The sequence below is a fragment of the Heterodontus francisci genome, chromosome 36 (assembly GCF_036365525.1).
Source record: "Heterodontus francisci isolate sHetFra1 chromosome 36, sHetFra1.hap1, whole genome shotgun sequence".
In the NCBI taxonomy this organism is placed as follows: Eukaryota; Metazoa; Chordata; class Chondrichthyes; order Heterodontiformes; family Heterodontidae; genus Heterodontus; species Heterodontus francisci.
The window spans coordinates 4,677,852-4,704,364 of NC_090406.1; the positions used below are offsets into that span (position 1 = coordinate 4,677,852).

Below are 26,513 nucleotides of genomic sequence, written 5' to 3' on the forward strand. Positions count from 1 at the left end.
CTAAAGTCTTTCTACTATCTACAAGGCACACATCAGGTGTGTGATGGAATACTCTCCACTTGCCTGGATGGGTGCAGCTCCAACAACACTCAAGAAGCTCAACACCATCCAGGACAAAGCAGCCCACTTGATTTGCACCCCATCCACAAACATTCACTCTCTCCACCACCGACACAGTGGCAGCAGTGTGTACCATCTACAAGATGCGCTGCAGCAACTCACCAAGGCTCCTTCGACAGCACCTTCCAAACCCGCGACCTCTGCCACCTAGAAGGACAAGGGCAACAGACACATGGGAACACCACCACCTGCGAGTTCCCCTGCAAGTCACACACCATCCTGACTTGGAACTATATCGCCGTTCCTTCACTGTCGCTGGGTCAAAATCCTGGAACTCCCTTCCTAACAGCACTGTGGGTGTACCTACCCCAAATGGACTGCAGTGGTTCAAGAAGGCAGCTCACCACCACATTCTCACGGGAATTAGGGGTGGATAATAAATGCTGGCCTGGCCAGTGACGCTCACATTCCACGAATGAATTAAAAAAAAATTCCCTCCCTGAACCTCTCCCCCTCTCCCTCCTCCTTCAAGACTTTTCTTAAAATCTATCTCATTGAACAAACCCTGCCTGATATCTGACTCCGTGTCAAATTGTCTGATAATAATTCATGTGAAATACCTTGAGATGCTTTGCTCTGTTAAAGGTAAAAATCCAAGCTGTTTCTGAATGGCCGGTGTCAAACTCAGATGGAACAGGAAAGTTCAGGAGAATCTCAATGAAAATAACATTGATAAAATAGGGATAAGAGGTTGTAACAGAGGGAGAATTCGGAGGCTAGAGAGAGAAATTGATAATCAGATGCTAATCTTTCTCACGCCTCCTGTTCAGTTGTTGTGTTGAAGAATTTGAGGGACATTGTTTTGACTTTTGGTGCGCAATAAACTCTGTAAGATGAATAAATAAATAAGGATGGTTAAAGTCAGCTGTTATTGACAATTTAAAATGCAGAGTTTCAGGATTTGTTTTTAAAGTTTAAAAGAATATCAGTGAAAAAAATCTCCGAAAGATCCAGTGTAAATTTGAAGAAAATCTGTTTAAAAAAAAGACTTTTTTTATTTTGAACTTTGTTACAACTCAAGAAAACAAGCAAACAATTAAAAAAAATGTACATTGAATGGTATACTCACAATTATTTACACAGTGCATGGAACACCACTTTCAGAGGTCTCGTCGCCAGTCACTCTCCAAACCTCCAGTGATTTTAAAAGTAAAAACTAAACCAATGTTAATCATTGTGGCTTTGACCACTTACCTGCCACTACGACAGTGGGATAAGAAAATTTGTTGGAAGATTATGCAAAAGGGGACTTGATGTGAGGATCTCAGTTTTCAGTAAATTATCAATATGGTAAGTGAGGTCCTTTTTTTAATTATTCATTCTTGAGATGTGGATGTTGCTGGCCAGGCCAGCTCACTGGGCTGCCTCAGAGGACAGTCAAGAGTCAACCATGTTGATGTGAGTCTAGAGTCACATATAGGCCCAGTCTGGGTAAGGAAGACAGGCTTCCTTCCCTAAAGAGACATCAGTGAACCAGTTGGGTTTTTAACAACAATCCGGCAGCTTCACTGTCACTTTTGCGGAGACCAGCTCTCTGTTTCCAGGTTTCACTTTTTAATTGAACTCAATTTTCCTAATTGATGTGATTGAACCTACCTACTGTGTCCTGTCCACCTCCATACCTAACTAGAAATGAGAGACTGAGACTTCGTGCAGTATTAGGAATGGCTGCGCCACAAATTCTGTTTCCTAGCCGCCAACTCCATCCCTCTCCCTGGCCAGTATCTCAGGCTGAACCAGATCACTTACAAACTTGGTGACCTATTTGACTCCAAGGTGAGGTTCTGACCCCATATCCTCTCCATCACTAAGTCAGTCAATTTCCACCTCTAACTTCACCCAACTCCGTCCCTCATCTGCTGATGAAACCCTCATCCATGTCTTTGTTGCCTTTTGACACAACTATTCCAATGCTGTCTTGTCCCACCTTTCACTCTCCTTAAAACTCATCCAAAGCTCTGCTGCCTGTATCCTGACTCACACCAAGTCCTGTTTGCTCATCACTCCCTGTGCTCCCTGACCTACACTGGCTCCCAGTCTGGCAACCCCTTGATTTTAAAATTCTCATCCTTGTTTTCAAATCCCTCCGTGGCCTCGCCCCTCCCCATCTCTAATCTCCTCCAGCCCAATACCTTCTGAGATCTCCTCCAATTCTGGCCTCTTGGGCATCCCCGATTTCCATCACTCCAGCATTGGTTGCCGTGCCTTCAGCTGCCTGGGCCCTAAGGTCTGGAATTCCCTCCCTCAACCTCTCCACCTCCCTACCTCTCTCTCTTCCTTTAAGACGCTCCTTAAAACCTACCTCTTTGACCAACTTTGGTCACCTGTCCTAATATCTCCTTATGAGGCTCAGTGTCAAATTTTATCTGATAATCGCTGAGTGAAGCACCTTGGGACATTTTACTACGTGAAAGGTGCTATCTAAATGCAAGTTGTTGTTAGTACTTATAGCACAATGTAAATAAGCTTTATGTCCCCTTAAAAAGAGTGCACTTTCCTTTTTTATCTTTTGCTGACCAGAATGGGATCCTGAGAGTCTGCATCGTACTGGTGATGTCATTGTGACACACGCTGTCTGCGGTTGCGTGCTGATGTCACAGATGTGATGTTACAACTCCAGAGCCAGTTTTTTGGGGGAATGTTGTGGGTGGGGGGAGGAGAGTTTTAAATCAAATTTGGGAGGAAATCAGTTTTTTAAACTGATTAACCGTCCAGATAGTAAAAAAACACAGATTGGTGAATTTATCAATGGAAATAGGTAAGAACTGACTTTAATCGTCTCCACCACTACACACGATCTCAGGTAAGGCAGTAAACACACCGAGCCAGTCATTCAGACATTTGGGACTTTTATTGAGCATTGACATTTTTAGGAGGCATCAAATTAACCCAATTTCCTATAGGTTTACTTCTGACCCTGGCAGCATGCCAATTTGAGTTTTCATTGGTTCATATTAGAATGATTGGCAGGTGGGTCAGAATAGCATCATGCCAGCATCAATGGTGACTGCAGCACTGATTGGAGCAGGAAGGTGAGGGGGAGGGGATTAGGTGAGTTGGAGAGTTAGGGAGTAAGAGGTGGAGGTTAGGGGATGGTGTGTGGGTGGGAAGAAAGAGTTGGGGTTGGGGTGGGGTGGACACTGGGTTGGGGAAGGGAAAGGGTAGGAGTGCGAATGGGAGGAGCAGAGGGAGGGGAGGGGCTGGGAGAAGGGCAGGAATGAAGGGGCAGAGTGGGGAACAATAAGGGGGATGGGAGGGGTAGAGCAGGGAGGGCTGGAGAAGGTTAGGAGATGAGACGGGGTGGTGGGGGAGGGAAGGGAAGGGATGGTGGGAGTGGGGGAAGGGTAAGGGGTGAGAGAGGTGGGGAGGGGGCTGGGGGTCAGGAAGGGTAGGATGGAGGGAAGGTGAGAGTGGCCAAGGGAGAGATGAGGGTGTGGGAGTGGAAGAGAATGGAACTAATGACAGAATTTTAATTTCACTCAATTTTGTGTGGACAGGTCAGGTGGGTATTTTGAGCAATGCTGCAGTTATTTTATATTTTTATATTTAGAGATACAGGACTGAAACAGGCCCTTCGGCCCACCAACAACCACCCATTTATACTAATCCTACATTAACCCCATATTCTCTACCACATCCCCACCATTCTCCTACCACCTACCTACACTAGGGTCAATTTACTAGGGGCAATTTACCTATCAACCTGCAAGTCTTTGGTTGTGGGAGGAAACCGGAGCACCCGGCGGAAACCCACGCGGTCACAGGGAAAACGTGCAAACTCCGCACAGGCAGTACCCAGAACTGAACCCGGGTCGCTGGAGCTGTGAGGCTGCAGTGCTAACCACTGCGCCACTGTGCTGCCCATTTCATTGGGTTTGTTGGTGAATAAAGTGGCAGGGCCTGGGGAGAGGGGGGATGGGGAGAATGGGGGGGGGGGTGGGGTTTGGTGGTAGGGGTTGGGGGGAGGGATGTCCGTGACCATTTTCTCAGTAGAAAAATTGGCTATTTTGAGGTTACACCCCGAGCCCAGACAGAAACTACAACTGCTGTCCTTTCCCTTTCTTTTGAACATTGGTGCTTCCTGCGGCAGGAATGAAACCAAAGACCTTCTATTGACCCTGATCACCTAAATTAAGATTTTCCTGAATAATATTTTCCTTCAACAATGATCTACCACTGCTGTGATAACACTTTTTATTCCCCTCACTTTCTCCCAGAACTCTTGGACCAGATCTACCAAAAAGCCCAGGTTGATTTCGGATAATTCAGTAATTCCTTGACACGTAGGAAGGGTTTCTACCAATGCCACTTTTAGGAGTTCCAAGAGGTGGCCAACTCAATAGCTTCTATTAAAAATTGTTACCCTTCCCAGTGACTGACTGCACCAAAGATTTGAGTATCCAACCAGTGCCAATACTATATATTCATTCATTGGATGTGGGTGTCACTGGCAAGGCCAGCATTTATTGCCCAACCCTAACTGACCTTGAGAAGGTAGTGGTGAGCTGTCTTTTTTAACCCCTGCAGTTGTGTGGTAAATATTGCTGACTTGTCTAAAAGTCAGCCAATGCCATAATAACCTCCATACGTTTTCTATTTCTTGGTCACATTAAGATGTCACAGGTTATTGGACAAATGGCAAAATCCAGCAATATTTAAAATAAACTTTGTCCAAGATCATTACTTACCAATTATTTGAACTCCAAGTTGTGTCTAATGCCCAATTTATCTTCCTATTTCTCTGTTCCCGAAGACACTGGGAGTGAAATCGGTCTTCCATGATAGCGCACAGTGGGAAGTAGCAAATCAGAACCGGTATAAAGCAGGCTCCTTATTAGTCATTGTTGAAGACCAATGTCACTCCCACCACACTTGTTTATTCTGGATACCAACTGTGGGCAGGCCATAGATAACACTCCAAATGGTCATTAGGCAAACCTAATTCACACCAAATCCCATTCACCCATCACCCCTGTGCTCTCTGATCTACATTGGCCCCCAGTCTTACAATGCCTCGACTTTAAGATGTTCATCCTTATTTTCAAATCTCTTCATGGCCTCGCCCCCTTATCTTTGTAATTTCCTCCAGCTCTACAACCCTCTCAGATCTCTGTGCTCCTCCAATTCTGGCCTCTTGTACATCCCTAATCTTCATTGTTGCACCATTGGCAGCCGTGCCTTCAACTGCCTCGGCTCTAAGCTCTGGAATTTCCTCCCTAAACCTCTCTGGCTCTCTCTCTCCTTTAAGACATGCCTGAAAATCTATCTCTTTGAGCAAGCTTTTAGTCACTTGTCCTTATGTGGCTCAGTGTCAAATTTTGTCTGATTACATTCAAGTGAAGTGCCTTGGGATGTTTTACTATGTTAAGGATGCTATATAAATGCAAGTTGTTGATGTTATGAGTCTAGGCATTGAATTGACAGGCTGTTCAAGCAGATGGGGTAGGCGGCATTACATTACATCCCGATCCTGGCCGTCACTCAACCTCGACAATTGTTCCCCATCCATTGGGGAGGTTGACTATTGCTTCTTAATTGGGAGGAGCAGCCCTGGCTCAACTTTACCCTCTGACCCTAGGGTCTGCTGAGACCTATTGCAACACCCACTACAGCTGAGGCCCTGCTAGTTCAGCTCAGACGTCAGATTGAACCCTGGCCTGTATTAACTCAGCATCACACTGGGCTAATCTTTTACCCACTTGACCAGAGTGGGATCTAGCAGCTGTGTTTGAACACAAGGTGTTGGGGCTATGCTTTAATAAGCAGAGGCAGTCTTGTGCCAACAAAAGCTCACAAACCACCTGCAGACTGTCCATAACCCACCAACCTGCATACTTCCCACAGCCCATTGAGTAGAGTAAATAGGATAGGTTCCACAATGGAAACTTGGGTCCTGCCAGAGCCTCGGGAAAATAGGATCTTCCCACAGTCTTTGTCTAATTGTACCCAATTATTCATATAGTTTAGGACTCTCAATGTTAAGGTCTTGCACTGAGCTGTACTATGGGACTGGGATGAATGGCAAAGATCTACCTTGCTTGTAGATTACGATGCTCAAATGGTGAACAGCCAAAACTCGTGTGTCTCCGTGGGCAGGCGGGTCGGAGGGATGGAAGGGAGGGTCGGAGAAGAGGAGGCTTAAGGGAGATGGCTTCAACCTATATATACTGGCCCAAACCCCTTGGCAAAAGCCTAGGGAGCTGCTTTACCCTTTTAAATATTAACGGTAACCTGCAGCTTCACTCCTAAAACCAAACTTATAAATTAGAGATGGCTTTATAGAAAAAAGCTAACATTGTAAGCCATACAATGGCCAAGTGAGATCAGATCATCTACTTCTGAAGGCCCCTAGCTGCTGTCAGAAGATGTATGCGGTGCTGTCGATGGCGAGCGACGCCTTCGTGTTGGCGTCCACGACCTTTCCGAACTGTAAGTGACCGGTTTAAACCTGTGCATGTGAGTCTCAAAGAAGTCACGCTGTTGTTGGCCAACAGCCTGGGTGATCAGTCCGGGTAACGCCTGGAGGCTGACAGTTAGTGAGTCCAGTTTGGTCTCCAGCGTCACAATCCGTTTCTCCAAGTCTTCATTCTTTTCCTGCAGTTCTGACAGGATGTCATACATCACGTTCTGTGTCTGTGAACAGGGGGCACAAAGAAACACAGATGTCAAAAGGACAGTGATACACCGTGAGTGTAACAGGCTGGGGATGAACAGGTGATTTTGGACCTATGGTTCCCAAAGCTCTCCACCACCGGGGGGGTTTTCCTCACCTCACGTCTGCGTCTGCTTTTATTCATTTGCATTCTGAGAATGTAGTGGTGGTGGGCCTTCTTCTTGAATTGCCGTCTAGCTGATTTTAATGTAACTTAGAGGCTTGCAATGCCACTTCAGAGAGCAGTTGAGAGTCAACCACGTTGGTTTGGGACTGGAGTCACATAAAGGTCCAGACTGAGTAAAGATGGCAGGGAACCTTCCCTGACCTAACTGATAGACATTGATCGTTATGATTAGTCAAAAACTCCAGTACTGTTTTATCATGTGAACACCAGGCTGATAGGAGACAAACTGGATGGAGTGTGGTCCTTATGTTCCTGTACAGCTGGGTTATTAACCTCTCTAACACAGCAACAGTGTTTTCAAATCTCTCCATGGCCTCCCCTCCCTATCTCTATAGCCTCCTCCAGCACTACAACCCTCCAAGATCTCTGCATTCCTCTAATTGTGGCCATTGAGAATCCCTGATTCTAATTTTCCCACCATTGGCGGCCGTGCCTTCAGCTGCCTGGACCCTAAGCTCTGGAATTCCCTCCCTAAACCTCCACCTCTCTCTCTCTTCCTTTAAGATGCTCCTGAAAACCTACCTCTTGGACCAAGCTTTTGGTCACTCGTTCCAATATCTCCAAATGTTGCTTGGTGTCTAATTGTGCTCCTGTGAAGTGCCTTGGAACGTTTTGCCATGATAAAAATGCTATATAAATGCAAGTTGTTGTTGCAATATTATTCAGTTTTTCTTTTCCCCCTCTCCCAAAGGGCTAACTTATATGGGGTGGGGTTCCAGTAACCCCTTGCAGCCTCAGCATAGTGGCCATTCTCTGTATGCGAGTGTACACTGACAGGTTATCTACCTGTGTGGAAGAGGGGGGAGACTCACAGCCAAATCCAATCCTGTCCTCACCCAACAATTCTCCCCCCAACCACCTCCGCACCCCACACCCACACATTGCAGCAGCATTCCGCAGATATTCACCCGTAGCAAGAGTCCTGGTTGACTTTTTTAACCCCTCCTAGCCCAGGAACAGTGAGGCTAATTGTGAACTTTGGTGACATCTCTTAACCAAGTAAACTTAGCAGAGGCCCGGGAATTAAACCTGCTCAGTAATATGACCCCTGTTTAGGGGTAGGGGTTACCAACCCTCCAGGATTGTCCTGGATCTCCAGCTCACTACTGTGAGCAACACCCAGGAGAAAGATCATTGGGGCATTATAAAAAAATGTTTATTAGTTTATCAGACGTGGAAATAAAGGCTGTTTGACTGATGGTGAAGATTCATCCAATTGGGTAATGATGAGTCTGTTCGCTTTTCGATTGGCTGTGGGAAGGCGGGGTGCCGTGAGAATGGACATTCCTGGTGACCAATGGCCGGAGTGTGGGGGAGGAGCAGTTGGAGGCAGGAGGTCATATGATGAAACCTCCAGGAATACGGCCTGAGTTGGCAACCTCTAGTTGCCCGAGAAGCCTCTCCATATCTTTCCAGACTAATGACCTGGAACTTGCTGCCCACAAGGGTGGTGGAAGTGGGGACAATCACTGACTTCAAAAGGAAATTGAATGGGCACTTGAAGAAAATGAGCCAACAGGGCTATGGGGATCGAGCAGGGTAATGGAACTGACTGGATAGCTCTGTGGAGAGCCAGCAAATATTCAATGGGCCAAATGGCCTCCTTCTGTGCCATAAATGACTCCTAAACAGTTCATTGCATTACCAACCTTGGCCAGATCCACCAGTGTATTTGCTTGGTCGTTTAACTTCCTCTGCTCCATTTTGACACCTCTTAATCTGTGTGGGAAACACAGCATTAATTTTATGCTGAACAATTTTCATCACAGCCATGCAGAAAGGACTAAAAGAAAACTACAGGCACAGGCAACAAGCAGCATCTGCCCCAGACACAAGCAGTCTGATTTTAGTTAAGGGTTTTAATGTAATTTTCCTTTCCTGAAAGATTGATTAATCCTTTCTGTGCCTAGAGCACAATGTTAACTTTACGGTTTAGAAGAGTGTGATCATCTCCATTTTGCACTCAGTGACTAGGGGTCAGGGTTCATGTGATGACCATCCTTGATCAGGGGAAGTTGGAACAGAAGTGAAAATCCACTTTAGGGAAAGTCACATTGGGCAGACCAGAGACAGAGAGAGGAGCACAGCAGGAATGGAGAGAGAGAGAGAGAGAGAACGGTGGGAACGGAGAGAGACAGAGAGAAAGAGAGCACGACGGGAGCGAAGAGCGAGACAGAGACAGAGAGAGAGAGAGAGCACAGCAGGAGCAGAGAGAGAGAGAGAGAGAGAGCACGGCGGGAGCGGAGAAAGAGAGAGAGCATGGCGGGAGCAGCAGGAGCGGAGTAGGGAAAAATCAAAAAGTGACATCAAAGTGATGTCACAATCAACAGTGAGAGCAGAGAAGCAGAGAGCCGCAGGGGTGAGTATACAGGTAAGCTTTTAATTTACTTTAATTTAAATCAAACATAGCAGCAAACATCACAGGTAAGCAGGTAGGTGATTGGTTTGGGAAGAAGCTACCTGTTTGGTGAGTATCTAGTAAGTGATTAAGGTCCATTCTAATCCTGACGTTTAAAATAGTAAAGGAACTAGTGGTAAGCTTAATAAAATATATTAGAAAAAGGGAAAATAAAATAAATAATTTAATAATTAAGTAGTTAATTAAAACACATTAAGGATGGCAGGACAGTTGATGTGTCACGGCTGCAGGATGTGGGAGCTCCTGGATCCCAATGTGATCCAGGGCAAACACATCTGCAGTAAGTGTTTGCAGCTCAAAGAGCTTCGGCTCAGAGTCTTTGAACTGGAGTCCGAGCTGCAGACACTGCGACACATCAGGGAGGGGGAAAGTTACCTGGACATTTTGTACCAGGAGGCGGTTACACCCCTTAGGATAGGGTCTTCTGATTTGGTCAGTGGTCAGGGACAGGAGAGGGTGGCTGCAACTGAGGCAGGTAAGGGGACCCAGAGGACAGGAGTGCAGGAGACTCAGCCTTTGCAATTGTCCAACAGATCTGAGGTTCTTTCAGCTTGTTTGGATGAAAGTGGGGGCTGCAGGGTGGATGAGCAACCTGACCATGGCACCATGATACAGGAGCAGTGCTTCAAGTGGAGGGAGAAAAAAGGAATGTAGTGGTAGTAAGGGACAGTATAGTGAGAGGGATCGACACTGTTCCCTGCATCAAAGAGCAAGAGTCCAGACGGCTGTGTTGTCTGCCCGGTGCCAGGGTTCGGGACATCTACTCAGGGCTGGAGAGGAACTTACAGTGGGAGGGGGAGGATCCAGTCGTCGTGGCCCACGTAGGTACCAACGACATAGGCAGGACAAGGGAAGAGGTTCTGCATAGTCAGTATGAAGAACTAGGCACCAAATTAAGAAGCAGAACCTCAAAGGTAATAATCTCTGGATTATTACCTGAACCACATGCAGATTGGCATAGGGCAAATAAGATTAGAGGAATTAATGCGTGGCTCAAAGACTGGTGTGGTAGAAGTGGGTTCCGGTTGGTGGGGCACTGGCACCAGTACTGGGGAAAGTGGTGGCTGTACCATTGGGACGGTCTACTCCTGAATCGTGCTGGGGCCGTGTTCTAGCGAGCTGCATAACTAGGGAAGTAGACAGAGTTTTAAACTGAATAGTGAGGGCAAGGGATCAAATTTGAGAAGATATGATAAATCAAGGAGTAGAGAGTAGAGACAAGGCAAGAGAGAAAGGTATTACTATGGGAAATGATAAACAGACTGTGACAGGAAGACAAATCTAAGAGTAGATCAACAGATAAGGCTAGAGGTTACAAACCTAATAAAAAAGGACAAAACTAAAGGCTCTGTATCTGAATGCACGTAGCATTCGAAACAAAATAGATGAACTGAGAGTGCAAATAGAAATAAATAAGTATGATCTGATAACCATTACAGAGACATGGCTGCAGGGCGACATAGATTGGGACCTGAATATGGAAGGGTACACGGCACTTAGGAAGGACAGGAAGCTAGGAAAAGGTGGAGGGGTAGCTCTGTTAGTTAATGATGGTATTAGCGCAATAGAGAGGGATGACCTAAGTTCAGGAAACCAGGATGTAGAAGCAGTTTGGGTAGAGATGAGAAATCATAAATACAAGAAGTCAGTTGTGGGAGTGGTGTACAGGCCACCTAACATTAACCACACTGTGGGACAGGGTATAAAGGAAGAAATAATGGCAGCTTGTCAGAAAGGCACAGTAATAATTATGGGGGATGTTAACCTACATATAGACTAGAAAAATCAGATGGGTAGAGGTAGCCTAGATGAGGAGTACATAGAATGATTTCGGGATAATTTCTTGGAACAATACATTCTGGAGCCAACCAGAGAGCAGGCTATACTAGACCTGGTATTGTGCAATAAGATAGGATTAATTAATGACCTCATAGTTATGGCACCCCTAGGTACCAGCGATTCAATTTTACATTCAGTTTGAGGGAAAGAAGAATGGGTCCAAGACTAGTATTTTAAACTTAAATAAGGGAAATTATGAGGGCATGAAAGCAGAGCTAGCTAAAGTGAACTGGCAAATCAGGTTAAGGGATAGGTCAATAGAGATGCAGTGGCAGACATTTAAGGGGATATTTCAGAATACACAGAATAGATACATTTCAATGAGAAAGAAAAATTCCAAGGGTAGGGCCTGCCATCCGTGGTTAACTAAAACAGTTAAAGATAGTATCAAACTTAAAGAAAAAACCTATGATTATGTAAAGATGGGAGGCAGGTCAGAAGATTGGACAGAATATAAAAAACAGTAAAGAAGGACTAAAAGATTGATAAGGAAAGTAAAATGAGAGTATGAGAGAAAGCTAGCTAGAAATATAAAGACAGATAGTAAGACTTTCTATAGATATTTAAAAGAGAAAAGAGTTAACAAAGTGAACGTTGGTCCTGTAGAAAGTGAGTCTGGGGAATTAATAATGGATAATAATGATAATAAAGATGAATTGAACAGATAATTTGCACCGGTCTTCACTATTGAGGATACAAATAACATCCCAGTATTAGGTGTAAGTCAGGAAATGGAAGGGAGGGAGGAACTCAAGAAAATTACAATCACCAGGGAAGTGGTACTGAACAAGTCTGACTGGGCTGACAAGTCCCCGGGTCCTGATGGACTTCATCCTAGGGGGTCAAAAAAAGTGGCTAGTGAGAGAGTTGATGCGTTAGTTTTAATTTTCCAAAATTCCCTAGATTTGGGGAAGGTTCTGTTAGATTGTAAAATAGCAAATGTAACTCCTTTATTCAAAAAGGGAGGGAGACAGAAAGCAGGAAACTACAGGTCAGTTAGTTTAACATCTGTCTTAGGGAAAATTACTAAAGATGTTTTGGTAGGGCATTAAGAAAAATTCAAGGTAATCGGGCAGAGTCAACATGGTTTTATGAAAGGGAAATCATGTTTAACCAATTTACTGGAGTTCTTTGAGGGAGTTACATGTGCTGTGGGTGAAGGGCATCCGGTGGATATATTGTACTTAGATTTCCAGAAGGCATTTGATAAGGTGCCACATCAACGTTTATTGCAGAAAATAAAAGGCCATGGTGTAACGGGTATTGGCATGGATAGAAGATTGGCTAGCTAACAGGAAACAGAGAGTAGGCATAAATGCGCCATTTTCTGGTTGGCAAGATGTAGCGAGTGGTGTGCCACAGGGATCTGTGCTGGGGCCTCAACCTTTTACAATTTATATAAATGATTTAGATGAAGGGACCAAAGGAATGGTTGCTAAATTTGCTGATGACACAAAGATAGATAGGAAAGTAACTTGTGAAGAGGACATAAGGAGGCAACAAAGGGATATAGATAGGTTAAGTGAGTGGGCAAAGACCTGGTAAATGGAGTATAATGTGGGAAAGTGTGAAATTGTCCACTTTGGCAGGAAGAATGAAAAAGCATATTATCTAAATGGTAAGAGATTGCAGAGTTCTGAGATGCAGAGGGATATTGGTGTCCTAGTGCATGAATCGCAAAAGGTTAGTATGCAGGTACATACTAACATCAGGTACATCGTTTATCGCATGGGGAATTGAATACAAAAGTAGGGAAGTTATGCTTCAGCTCTACAGGGCATTGGTGAGACCACATCTGGAGTACTGTGTACAGTACTCATCTCCTTATTTAAGGATGTAAATGCGTTGGAGGCAGTACAGAGAAGGTTTACTAGACTAATACCTGGAATAGGCGGGCTGTCCTTCGAGGAAAGATTGGACAGGCTAGGCTTGTATCCGCTGGAATTTAGAAGAGTAAGAGGCGACTTGATTGAAACATATAAGATCCTGAGGGGTCTTGACAGGGTAGATGTGGAAAGGATGTTTCCTCTTGTGGGAGAATCTAGAACTAAGGGTCACTGTTTAAAAATAAGGGGTCGCCCATTTAAGACAGAGATGAGGAGAATTTTTTTCTCTCAGAGGGTCGTGAGTCTTTGGAATTCTCTTACTCAAAAGGCAGAGTCTTTGAATATTTTTAAAGGCAGAGGTCGATAGATTCTTGATGAGCAAAGGGGGTGAAAGATTATTGGGGTAGGTGGAAATGTGTAGTAATCAGTTCAACCATGAACTTATTGAATGGCAGAGCAGGCTCGAGGGGCCGAGTGGCCTACTCCTGATCCTAATTCGTATGTTCATATTAATTCAACAACTTCAGGTCATGTGAGCAGACATATTCAACTGCACAATCCTTATGTTCATCTCTAATGCCTCAAGAGGACCCTTGTCCTCCTACCCCTCCCAATTGACACTTATAGGAAACCTGTACCCGACAACTCAACTCAAGCAGGCAACTCCTACTGGCTGAGTCATTTCACTGGTGTTTCTACTGTCCCAACACATGCACTTACATGGAAGTTACAGCACGGAAATAGGCCATTTGACCCATCTGCCAGTGTTTATACTCCATTCAGACCTCCTCTCACCCCTCTTCATTGAACCCCATCAGCATATCCTTCTATTCCTTTCTCCCTCATGTGTTTATCCAGCTTCCCCTTATATGCATCTATGTTATTCAGCTCAACCACTCCCTGTGATAGTGTGTTCCAAATTTTCCCCACTCTCTGGGTTAAGAGAGGCTGTGTGTAACTATGTGCCCTGGCTGGCTACACAGAAATATCAATGATATAAAAATCCAATTTTAATTACAGTCTTTTCTGTCCTTCTTGTATAGTTGGTTTGAAGGTTTTCAAGAGAATTTTCAGCATCAGCTAATATAACAAAAGATGACTTTGAAGGTGGCAGGACAAGTCGATAAGGCTGTTAAAAAGCATTCAAGATCCTGGGCTTTATAAATAGAGGCATAGCATACAAAAGCAAGGAAGTTACGCCAAACCTTTATAAACCACTGGTTAGGTCTCAACTGGAGTATTGTGTTCAATTCTGGGCACCATACTTTAGGAAGGAAGGTCAAGCCCATGGTGGAAATGCAGAGGAGATTTACTAGAATGGTACCAGGGATGAAGGACGTCTCTCACGTGGAGATGCTAGAGAAGCTGAGATGTTCTCAAAGAACAAAGAAAAGAACAAAGAAAATTACAGCACAGGAACAGGCCCTTTGGCCCTCCAAGCCTGCGCCGATCCAGATCCTCTATCTAAACCTGTCGCCTATTTTCTAAGGGTCTGTATCTCTTTGCTTCCTGCCCATTCATGTATCTGTCTAGACACATCTTAAAAGACTCTATCGTGCCCGCGTCTACCACCTCCGCTGGCAACGCGTTCCAGGCACCCACCATCCTCTGCGTAAAGAACTTTCCACGCATATCCCCCCTAAACTTTTCCCCTCTCACTTTGAACTCGTGACCCCTAGTAATTGAATCCCCCACTCTGGGAAAAGGCTTCTTGCTATCCACCCTGTCTATACCTCTCATGATTTTGTACACCTCAATCAGGTCCCCCCTCAACCTCCGTCTTTCTAATGAAAATAATCCTAATCTACTCAACCTCTCTTCATAGCTAGCGCCCTCCATACCAGGCAACATCCTGGTGAACCTCCTCTGCACCCTCTCCAAAGCATCCACATCCTTTTGGTAATGTGGCGACCAGAACTGCACGCAGTATTCCAAATGTGGCCGAACCAAAGTCCTATACAACTGTAACATGACCTGCCAACTCTTGTACTCAATACCCCGTCCAATGAAGGAAAGCATGCCGTATGCCTTCTTGACCACTCTATTGACCTGCGTTGCCACCTTCAGGGAACAATGGACCTGAACACCCAAATCTCTCTGTACATCAATTTTCCCCAGGACTTTTCCATTTATTGTATAGTCCACTCTTGAATTGGATCTTCCAAAATGCATCACCTCGCATTTGCCCGGATTGAACTCCATCTGCCATTTCTCTGCCCAACTCTCCAATCTATCTATATTCTGCTGTATTCTCTGACAGTCCCCTTCACTATCTGCTACTCCACCAATCTTAGTGTCGTCTGCAAACTTGCTAATCAGACCACCTATACTTTCCTCCAAATCATTTATGTATATCACAAACAACAGTGGTCCCAGCACGGATCCCTGTGGAACACCACTGGTCACACGTCTCCATTTTGAGAAACTCCCTTCCACTGCTACTCTCTGTCTCCTGTTGCCCAGCCAGTTCTTTATCCATCTAGCTAGTACACCCTGGACCCCATGCGACTTCACTTTCTCCATCAACCTACCATGGGGAACCTTATCAAACGCCTTACTGAAGTCCGTGTATATGGCATCTACAGCCCTTCCCTCATCAATCAACTTTGTCACTTCCTCAAAGAATTCTATTAAGTTGGTAAGACATGACCTTCCCTGCACAAAACCATGTTGCCTATCACTGATAAGCCCATTTTCTTCCAAATGGGAATAGATCCTATCCCTCAGTATCTTCTCCAGCTGCTTCCCTACCACTGACGTCAGGCTCACCAGTCTATAATTACCTGGATTATCCCTGCTACCCTTCTTAAACAAGGGGACAACATTAGCAATTCTCCAGTCCTCCGGGACCTCACCCGTGTTTAAGGATGCTGCAAAGATATCTGTTAAGGCCCCAGCTATTTCCTCTCTCGCTTCCCTCAGTAACCTGGGATAGATTCGATCCGGACCTGGGGACTTGTCCACCTTAATGCCTTTTAGAATACCCAACACTTCCTCCCTCCTTATGCCGACTTGACCTAGAGTAATCAAACATCTATCCCTAACCTCAACATCCGTCATGTCCCTCTCCTCGGTGAATACCGATGCAAAGTACTCGTTTAGAATCTCACCCATTTTCTCTGACTCCACGCATAATTTTCCTCCTTTGTCCTTGAGTGGGCCAATCCTTTCTCTAGTTACCCTCTTGCTCCTTATATATGAATAAAAGGCTTTGGGATTTTCCTTAACCCTGTTTGCTAAAGATATTTCATGACCCCTTTTAGCCCTCTTAATTCCTCGTTTCAGATTGGTCCTACATTCCCGATATTCTTTCAAAGCTTCATCTTTCTTCAGCCTCCTAGACCTTATGTATGCTTCCTTTTTCCTCTTAGCTAGTCTCACAATTTCACCTGTCATCCATGGTTCCCTAATCTTGCCATTTCTATCCCTCATTTTAACAGGAACATGTCTCTCCTGCACGCTAATCAACCTCTCTTTAAAAGCCTCCCACATATCAAATGTGGATTTATCTTCAAACAGCTGCTCCTTTGATAGATACGGCACTAAGGGGAACCAAGGGATATGGGGAAAGGGCAGAAGATGGAATTATGTAGAAGATCAGCCACAACCTTATTGACTGGCACAGCAGGCATGAGGGGTCGAATGGTCTACTCCTGCTCCTATTTCTTATGTTCTTGGAACAGAGAAGGTTACGGGCAGATTTATCATCATTGGTCAAAATGGTGGAATTCTCTTCCTCACACCATTGTCATCAGGAAGGCATCACCACCACCTTCACAAGGGAAATAAATAAATATCGGCCTTGCCAGTGACACTGACATCTCGTGAAGAAATATTTAAAGAAACTAACTGACTGATCTAAACCTTCAATACTATTGTCAAGAATATTAAACATGTCTTTATATTTAACATAGAGACAAATCTCATTCTTATGGGGCTCCTATCTTTCATAGATCTTTCTCCGAAAATGCCCAATAATTGCAAGGTGAGTATTGTACTGCAGAATGTAAACAGATTAAAAATGTTACTAATGATCGCTCAGGATCACTTCCCCTCCAGCCCCCATCCTGTTTGGATTTGGAATTTTTGCTGTTGTTTTTGGAGTAGGTCATCCAGAAATTTCTAAAATTCAAACGGGACAAAGACAATGTTTGTCTCAAACCTTCTCCTGTATCCCATGATATAATGGGGAAGGAGGAAGGAGGCTAATTTTTGAGGTTCCCGATCGGTAAAACGCAGCTCCGCACTCAAACCCTCCCTGTCCCGCTCCCATTCCTCCCCACCCTCATCCTATTTTTGGATTTAACAAAGAGATGTAAACTTCTTGTTTAGGTTTTAATCATAACAGGAAGTTACTGTTGAGGCCCAGGTTATTGTGCAGGCTAACTTCCTCTTTATGTAAGAAATGGCAAATATTCAGATGCTAGTAATCTCCAAATCATAAAATATATATTTTAAATGTTTAATGTTGAGGAGCTGAAGGGATTAGGTCAAATTGACCTATATTGTAGAATCATGTGACACAGAAAGCGGCCATTTGGCCCATTGTGCCTGTGCTATCCAATTAGTCCCACTCTCCCTGCTCTTTCCCCCTGCAAATTTCTCCTTTTCAATTATTTTATCCACTTCTCTTTTGAAAGTTACTATTGAATCTACTTCCACTGCCCTTTCAGACAGCGCGTTGCAGATCACAACAACTCACTGCTTAAAACAATTTCTCCTCATCTCCCCCTCCGGTTCTTTTGCCAATTACCTTAAGTCTGTGTCCTCTTGTTACTGACCCTCCTGCCACTGGAAATGTTTTCTCCTTATTTACTCTTTCAAAACCCTACATACACATGCAAATGTAATATTTGTTTTACTTAGATTTTATTCCAAACTGTTAAGGAACATTTTCTTCCAGTTAAAGCCCTCGGTCATTTCTCCCTCTCCCTCGGTAACCTCTCCCCTCTCCCTCGGTAACCTCTCCCCTCTCCCTTGGTAACCTCTCCCTCTATCCCTATACCCCGAATGGCTCAGTGTACAGTTCCCCAAATCTCAGTTAGTTGACCTTCTTAGCCAAGTACCACCTGGATTTTCCTGTTCTTCTCATTTGTAATCGGCAACATTCAGGCAGGAGAGGATGAGAAATGGGTCAGGAGTTTTTATTTTAAACACACAAGATCCCTGCTTACTTTAACTCCCTCCCAATTTCTTGTAGGCAGCAGAAGCTCCCCCTCCACCTCCAACCCTCGGCCCCTGTAGTGGGCTATCACATCTAAATGAAGTGGTTAAGATTTCACACGTCCTTTTCTTTTGTAATTGTTGCCTCATTTACGCCTGGCATTAACTGTTTTTCGATATAAAGACTGCCCACAGTTGCTCGGAAAGGTGACAATGGCAGAAGTAAATTTAAAGGAGCCAAGCAGCAATATCTGAAAGCCTTGCAGAATTCTTGGAATCAATTTGAACCTAACTGGCTAGTTGGGAAACTAATGACATCAGGTGCAGTTCTGGTTTTACACGCAAACCTCTCCCCATCCCCCAACCCTCCCGATTTCACTCTCCACTAAACTCAATGAACAGTGATATTGGACAGGGCATTCCACTTGATCCTATCCGTGCCCCTCCCACTGGGTTTGGTTAAAATTCCCCCCCTTATTTCTCCAAATATATATATTTTCTGCTCTGCCAGTTACTTACCGATCATAATTTCTGCTGAGTTACCTCCACCCACTTCAGAAAAGGCACAGAATGGGATTTCCCATGGGGATTCCCCTCTAAACTTTGCTTCCTGGAACAGGTGAAGGAAGAAGAGGGTGGTCAGGTGGGTGAGGTTACCCCTGGGACATGTGGCATCCACCGCCAGGACCCCCACATTTGAAGATACAGAAAAAGGTATCTGTGCTGGCCCAAGGAACAAAAGGAGAAGCCTGATGAAGATGTGGAGGACAACTGTCTCCTGGATCCAGGGCACATTCATGCCACCTTGATACAGGAGACCACTTCCTCCTCCTTGATCCTGTCACTGCACCAACTGTCCTTTCTCCTGTCCCACCAGCAATGACTCACCACCACCACACACAGACACTTCCAAACATTTCCAAGAACACACCCACACACACAACTTTAGTGCAACAGGATCTTAATCAAAGCCCATGGATGTGCCTGCTCTTTCGTTCCAGCACACTCCCTCACAGGGCTAGCAGGAGAAGTGCTGGGTGTGGTGCAATGGACTGAGATGGGAATTTGGAAGGTGAGAATTCAGGTTACTCCAGGCCACAGCTTCAAGGAGGCTCAGATATTAACCAAGTCTAATTGGGGGTCTCTGTGAAATGTACACCCATGCTTTGGGCAGATTACCAGTAATGTAAAAGCCCTGGTCGAATTAAGTTGCCTCTTTCTCATGTGTCTTATGAGAATGTGTTTTCCTGTCCTCCCCTAATTGGGAGTTACTTTAATTGACAGACTCACCCTACAGCGCAGGACTCCCATTCAGGCCCTTGGGTCTCAGTGGCATTTGGGTTTTGATTGGTGTTCTCTGCTAAGATCACCCAACTTCCAATTCAAGAGAAATACAAGTTGTGCAAAGCTCAGCGCAGAAGGAGGCCATTTGCCCATCGCTCTAGTACTAGCTCTGCCTCAGAGCCATCCGTTCCATTCCCATTTCCTCATTCTCTTTAATATATTTCGCATTCCTGGTCAAGCCTGGAAATAATGTGTGCATCACTGATACCTCACTTAGATCAAGGAACGATGGGGTTTGATCATCCTGGATACATCAATGGTGCTCAGTTAAGACGGACTTACCGCCCATGTTAATAAATATTGGGAGTTCATGGTCAGTGTTGACTATAATCGAATGGCTGCCCTAGAAACAGGACTGCTCACAACCTGATCACTTTGCATGCGTGCATTGCGCACTTTAATCTCCACACGTGGAATGTCATTACTTTACTGACCCTGCCCATCACACAAAGCTGCACAGAAGGGTGAATTTCTCAAGTTCCGGTGCTACCAGCGAGACCCCACACACAGCTGGTGCACTAAAATGAAAGGGCACAAAATTGTGGGCAGCACGTCCATGTGCAAGGCCTGGCGGGATTTACCCTCAAATCTCCAGCAGTCCATCACTCAGGGCCCAACTGTTTAGCCTTTCAGTAGACAGGATGAGATCAATGTGTAAAGGGGCAGAGGGGAAACCTGATGGGTTTCAGGAGGGGCTATCTGGGATTCAGAATTGGGAAAATAAAGGTGGGCATAGCCCATGTCCAAGATTCCCCCTTTCACCCATTACTGCACTAATGCATTAGGAGGTATATTATTGGAAAGTAGCTCCTATTATCAGGCCTGTAGGAACCATTTTGGAATTAGTATGGATGTACCATGGACTGTCTCATCGGGTGGTTTCTGCTTCCCTCCCTAAGATGGTAGCTCCCATTCCCCCACTGCCCATCCACTCCATCCTATTTTTGTTTGAATTCAATTTTCAATTTTGCCTTCAGTCTAGGAGTTAAGACAAGCACACGTTGGCAACTCTAAAGAAAATACTTTGACAGGGCAGAGCAACCCCATTGAATAGACAGGGCAGACGAGCAATGGTGATGTCACAGCCATACCTGTCCAATCAGTTCCTACAGCCCGCCTGCCACACACAAGCTCCTAACCATCACACCCCAACTCCACATGCAAAAGGAAATATAAAATCAAACACAACTTACTTCTGGCCTCTGCATTGAGTTAGCGAAACAGAACAGAAAAAAAAGGACAAAAACACATCACAGGATTAATAAGACAAGACACAGGGATAAAGGAACATACAACAAGTAACAATAATCCAACCCCTCTCACATGAATCGTCTCAGCCAATTACCTCTGACTATGAAGCTTCTTATCCAATGACAGTCCAATAGGAGGCCAAGATTTGTACTGTAGCATGAAGGGAAGAGGGTGGGATCATGCCCAGACTGGAACTTGTTTTTGGAACCTTTGCTTGGGTCTTGTGCAAGTACCCAAGGCTGGACCCTCCATTTAACAGTCTATTCAAAATACCAGTGCCAACAAAATGAGAGTCAAAGCATCGATCCCATTGGCACTTTGTTTGGAGCCAGTCTGAACACAGCACATTGCAGGCTGAATCATTTATAGTATCCATAATATCAACAGCTCAGTAGTAGCACTGTCACCAAAGTTTGTAGGTTCAAATCTCACTCTGGAGATGTGAGTACTTAATCCAGGCTGACACTCCCAGTGTGTATTAAAGGAGTGCTTTGCTGTCAGATGTGCCTTCTTTTGAAAGAGTCGCTAACTGAGGCCCTGTCTGCCTTCTCAAGTGGTTGTTAAAGATTCCATGGCATTATTTGGAAGAAGAGAAGGTGTCCTGGTCAATGTTGATCCCTCAACCAACACACTAAAACAAATTATCTGGTCATTATCACATTGCTGTTTTTGGGAGCTTGCTGTGCACGAATTGACTGTGTTTCCTACATTACAAAAGTGACTACACTTCAAAAGTATTTCATTGGCTGTAAAGTACTTCAGGACATCTTGAGGTTGTGAAAGGCCCCATATAAATGCAAGTTTTCTAACTTGATGTAGTGAATATTAAAAGTAACTCTGGGATATTAACAGTTGGCATCACTGTTTTAGCAAATTGGGAATCAATTAAATCAAACACAAATAAACGAATCAGACAGGACTGGACTGAGAAGTTTCACATACTATTGGCGTATAGCAGTGACCCTGACCCCTGACCCCAGGTATCCTTAGCACACTGTAGCCAGTGATGACTAGCAGCAGAATAAAGGAACCTTTATTTCCCTCCTAGCAACTTGGAAATGCTCACTTGCTGCTGGTTTCTAATCAGGGGTGTCAATGTGCAAACAGCTCCTTGCATTTGATTTGTTGGAATACAACTTGCTTGATCCCGTGGCAGATTCACTGAATCTTGGTCTAGGACACCTTCAGTTCTCTAAGCAGTGGCCATCACAAATCAGTTGCTTTGATCTCATGCAAAGAGGCCTTCAGTTACGCTGGGATGGGTCCCTGACTGCTAGGTCTGGGCTATTACTAACGGAGCACACAGTAAAGCACATCTGGAAACACACACCTCTCAGACCAGCTAGGAAGTGATTAGCCAGTCACTCATTCCGAACAATGTCACCTCAGCTGAGGTTCCCAACTCTGCTTGGACATATTCCAGGAGGTTTCATCACATGACCTCCAACGACCCTGCCCCTATATTCCCGCCATTGCTGTCAGAAAAGTCCATCCTCGTGGCACCCGCCTTCCCACAACCAATTGGAGAAAGAACAGAGCCTTAGCTACCCTGATTGGATGGATCTTGACTGTTGATCAAATAGCCATTTGTCCCCATTTCCAATATTTTTCTAACTATTGAAACTGTTCAAAGAAAGGGAAGGAACACAACTTTTTTTTTAATGCCATGAGTTTTACTAACAGCTGTGTCTTGGAGATGAATCATTAATTCCTGGAGACTCGAGGCCAATCTGGAGAGCTGGCAACACTTACCCCACAAGGTCCAGTTATATTTGGTGGTATTAATGATTTAGGGTCATTAAAGAGATAAAAGCCTCCCAATCACATTTACTGAGAGAAGCCGGGAAGCAGGAGCCTCTCAGTTGCATTTTAATGTTGTAAAAGAAAACATAATTGATAAGAAGTTCGGATATCATGTGAAAGGGGTCATGTCAGTATGGTAACAGAGCAGTGTTACAACATAACAGAAGGAAAGAGAACTTAAAATAAATGGCAGGTTATTTCAGCTGGTAACCTGGTTACTAAATAAGCTTCAATCAATAACTTGCATGACTTTGACATAATTTTGTTTAACGCATTTCACTGGAAAAAAACTGTGTTTGAATTAGACCAACATTTAATAGTAATTGTATAGTGAAGGGTAGACCTGATGTGTAGGCCCATAGAACAACCTCCAGTTAGTGCATAGGTTTAATATATATAGCATGAGATTCTGATCCCATTAATATGGGAGCTTCATTGATCACGGAGTACGTGTGTGAGTGGATCTCTCTTCAGCTTTAATCTGTGAGTTTGATGTAGTCTTGTGGATACAATTCAGGTAGAATGTTCTACATCGAGCTTCCAGAGGAGGTAGTCTGTGTGTATTATTTAATGCTCAGCGTCCTTAAGTATTAGCGTTTGGATTCAGTGGAGTCCGTGTCTCTTGTATGCCATCAGTCTGCAAGTATGATGCAGGAAACAGCTCCCTGGCTTCAATCACAAGATCATAATCACTGGAGTTGGTTTGGCTTTGAGCTCCCTTACACAGTGTTTTAACAAGTGTCTACTACTCCACTCCATAGGCCATTCCCATTTCCCACTGCAGAGAACTGTTGAATTTCAGGCAATTAGTAACACAATTATGAATAGTTCTACTCTTTGAACGTCTATCTAGTGGGAATTTGCTTGAGGATGCTTCACGCCTTCTCATTCCAGATCCTTAGCTAGGGAAGACTGTCAATGCCTCAGTCTGAGCTGGATTCAATACTGGGCTCAGTGGTTAATGGTTAGCGTCTAACACACTGGCCCAGAACCAGCCTCCTCTCAGGGAATACTGGCAATGGCCTGCAGTTATAACACTAAATGCAGTCGACTATCCATTTCAGCTATCTTGAAGGTTTAACTCATTAATCCTAAGGGATGAGTTCACACGAAACACCACAAGATTATAATCGTGCTTTGAGTCAATATTTCTGCTGCTTAAACTCCTTTCATATAACAAATCCAGAGATGTCATTCCACATGTTCAAACTGTCAAACAAACTGATGTTGAGAAGGATTAGAGACAGCTAGGATGGAAACAAGGTATGATGCACGATATGTGGAATATCAAAGAGGCTGGATAAAGCAGACAGAAAGTGAGTGAATAAGGTAAAGATTGGACTGAAGGATTAACTGAAGAGGCAGAGCTAATCTCTCCATGACAGTGTGCTGCCCACGGTTATTCTAAACATTAACCCTTCACACTCTGTCCAACTTGCTTGGGACATTAACTTATAACTCCTAATACTAGTTTATTGAGCTACTGTAAATTACCATTTCACACAATGGGATCTATAATCACACACAATGAGAGAAATATATATAGAAAGAAATTGGAAATAACAGGGGTTTTAGGTTACACATGATAATAAAAGCTATTATTATAGATACGTATGTGCATTATGAGCCCAAATGCTCATTTGGTAACACTCTCATCTCTGAGATAGAGGTATGAGTTCAAGTTTCACTCAAGGCTGACACTGCAGTCCAGTACGGAGAGAGAGCTCCAATGTTGGAGGTGTGGTCATTTACAAGAGACGTTAAACCGAGGTCCCGTGACTCTGTGGTAGTGGTAGTTCAGATAAATGATAAAGACCCCATGATGCTACTGATAGAGTCAGAGCTCTCCTGCGGTCCAGGCCAAAAGTCCTCCCTATTCCCTTAACTAACACCAACACAAATGGATCAACTGGCCATTCATCTCACTATGGAACTTTGAAGTGCATAAGTAGACAGTTGCATTCCTTGGAGCAACACCAATGACTGCTCTTCCAGAAAGTTTTCATTGGCTGTGACGCATTTTGGGAGATCAATATCATCATCAGGATAGCTTGCTGACAATATGAATAGTTTTAAAATTCTCAAAATAAAAACAGAAAGTGCTGGAAATACTCAGCAGGTCTGGTTGAATCTGTGGAGAGAGAGGCAGAGTTAATGTTTCAGGTCTGTGACCTTTGCCAGTTCTGATGAAAGGTCACTGAGCTGAAACGTTAACTCTGCTTCTCTCTCCACAGATGTTGTCTGACCTGCTGAGTATTTCCAACACTCTTTTGAATTCAGATTTCCAGCATCCGCAGTATTTTGCTTTTAAAATTCTCTTCCTGGTTTTCAAATCCCTTCATGGCCTTGCCCTCCCAATCTCTGCAACCTCCTCCAGCCCCACAACCCTCCAAGATCTCTCCACTCCTGCAATTCTGCCTTCTTGCTCATCCCCAATTTTAATTGTTTAATCGTGCCTTCAGCTGCCTGGGCCTTAAATTCTGGAATTCCCTCCCTAAACCTCTCTCTCCTCCTTTAAGTCACTTCTTAAAACCTACCTCTTTGACCATGTGGGTCACCTGCCCTACTATCTCCTTATATGGCTCAGTGTCCAATTATGTTACTGTGAAATGCCTTGGGACATTGCTATTACATTAAAGGTGCTATATAAATGCAAGTGGTTGTTGTGACGTTTTGATAAAGGCTAATGGAGCTGCTGTGTGAATCAAGCATTTTCTGTTTTGATTTTCAGATTTTTATTTTCTCTGTTACAAAAGTGTTTTTGATCAGAACAAGTTGTCCAATTTGTAAGCTTAACTCTGAGAATTTGCCACGTGCTGAAGTTCACTCTGACCAGATACTATTTGGCAGCTCCCCTGTGTCTACCAACAGCATGTAGACATGTGGAAACTTTTACAGTGGATTAGTTCAGTGCCTTGGAAGCCTGGGGATATCTGTGCAGATATCTTCTTGCACCGTCAGGGCACCAACAAGGTGATTTCCAACTGAGATCGATTGTGCTGATGTATAATGTGAAAAATGGATTTTGTCCAAAACTGCAACTAATTTATTTCTGAATGCCTTAGATAAGTGATTAACATTTAGAAATGAATGGATGAATTAGCAGCCCATTGTGCCTTTGTCACATCTCCAAGATTATCCCAGTCTCTCCACATCTCCTAGATCCCTTCAACTGTTCCATACAAAACATATAAAATTCTCAGCAGCTGGGCCATCAAGCCTGTCTCACACTCCATGACAGCTGGAACATGGAGAATAGATACTTCCCACCAGTGCCCCGTGCTCACTCCCCCAGCCCTGATGGCCTCTCTCCCTATCCAGCCAATTGTGGCCAATCCCACCCTCCTCAAACCCTGATCATCAGCCTTTCCCTTCCCTTGTCCTGCCATGGCCTCTCTCCCACCCTCCCAATCAGGCCCCAATGGCTCCATCGCCTTGTTCCAACCATGGCCGATCGCACCCTCCCCAATTCTGGGGTCTGTCCCCAAGGGTCCTCGTCTGTGGCCTCCTGCTGCTGGTTTCCTGTCTGACAGTCAGGCTGCCAATCTGGCCAGCTGCCAGGCAGGAAACTTGAAGATAAAAAATGATATTCAGGTCCTGCCTTGTTGACCTTCCTCTGCTGTTTCTGGCCTCCCCCACTCCCTCTTCCCCATGGAACCAAGAAAAGTTACGGCACAGAAGGAGGCCAATCAGCCCATTGTGTCTGCACCGGCTGAAAAAACTAGCCACCCAATCTCACCCCACCTTCCAGCACCTGGTCCGTAGCCTTGCTGGTTACAGCACTTCAGGTGCAGATCAAGGTACCTGTTAAATGAGTTGAGGGTTTCTGCCTCCACCACTGATCAAGGCAGTGAATTCCAGACATCCACTACCCTCTGGGTGAAAAAGTTTTTCCTCATGTCCTGTCTA

At 44.5% G+C, this 26,513-nt stretch overlaps 1 protein-coding gene across 1 annotated transcript in view; it reads right to left on the bottom strand.

Moving 5' to 3' along the window:
• Positions 1-6,207: 6,207 nt before the first annotated feature.
• kcnn1a (potassium intermediate/small conductance calcium-activated channel, subfamily N, member 1a) overlaps positions 6,208-26,513 on the bottom strand; it is an 81,486-nt gene continuing 61,180 nt past the window's right edge. The window contains exons 7-8 of the mRNA XM_068015786.1: positions 8,609-8,678; positions 6,208-6,753 (exon numbers count right to left, since the gene is read on the bottom strand). Coding sequence (XP_067871887.1) covers positions 6,469-6,753; positions 8,609-8,678 — 355 coding nt within the window. The 3' untranslated portion in view covers positions 6,208-6,468. The remainder of the gene's footprint in view (positions 6,754-8,608; positions 8,679-26,513) is intronic.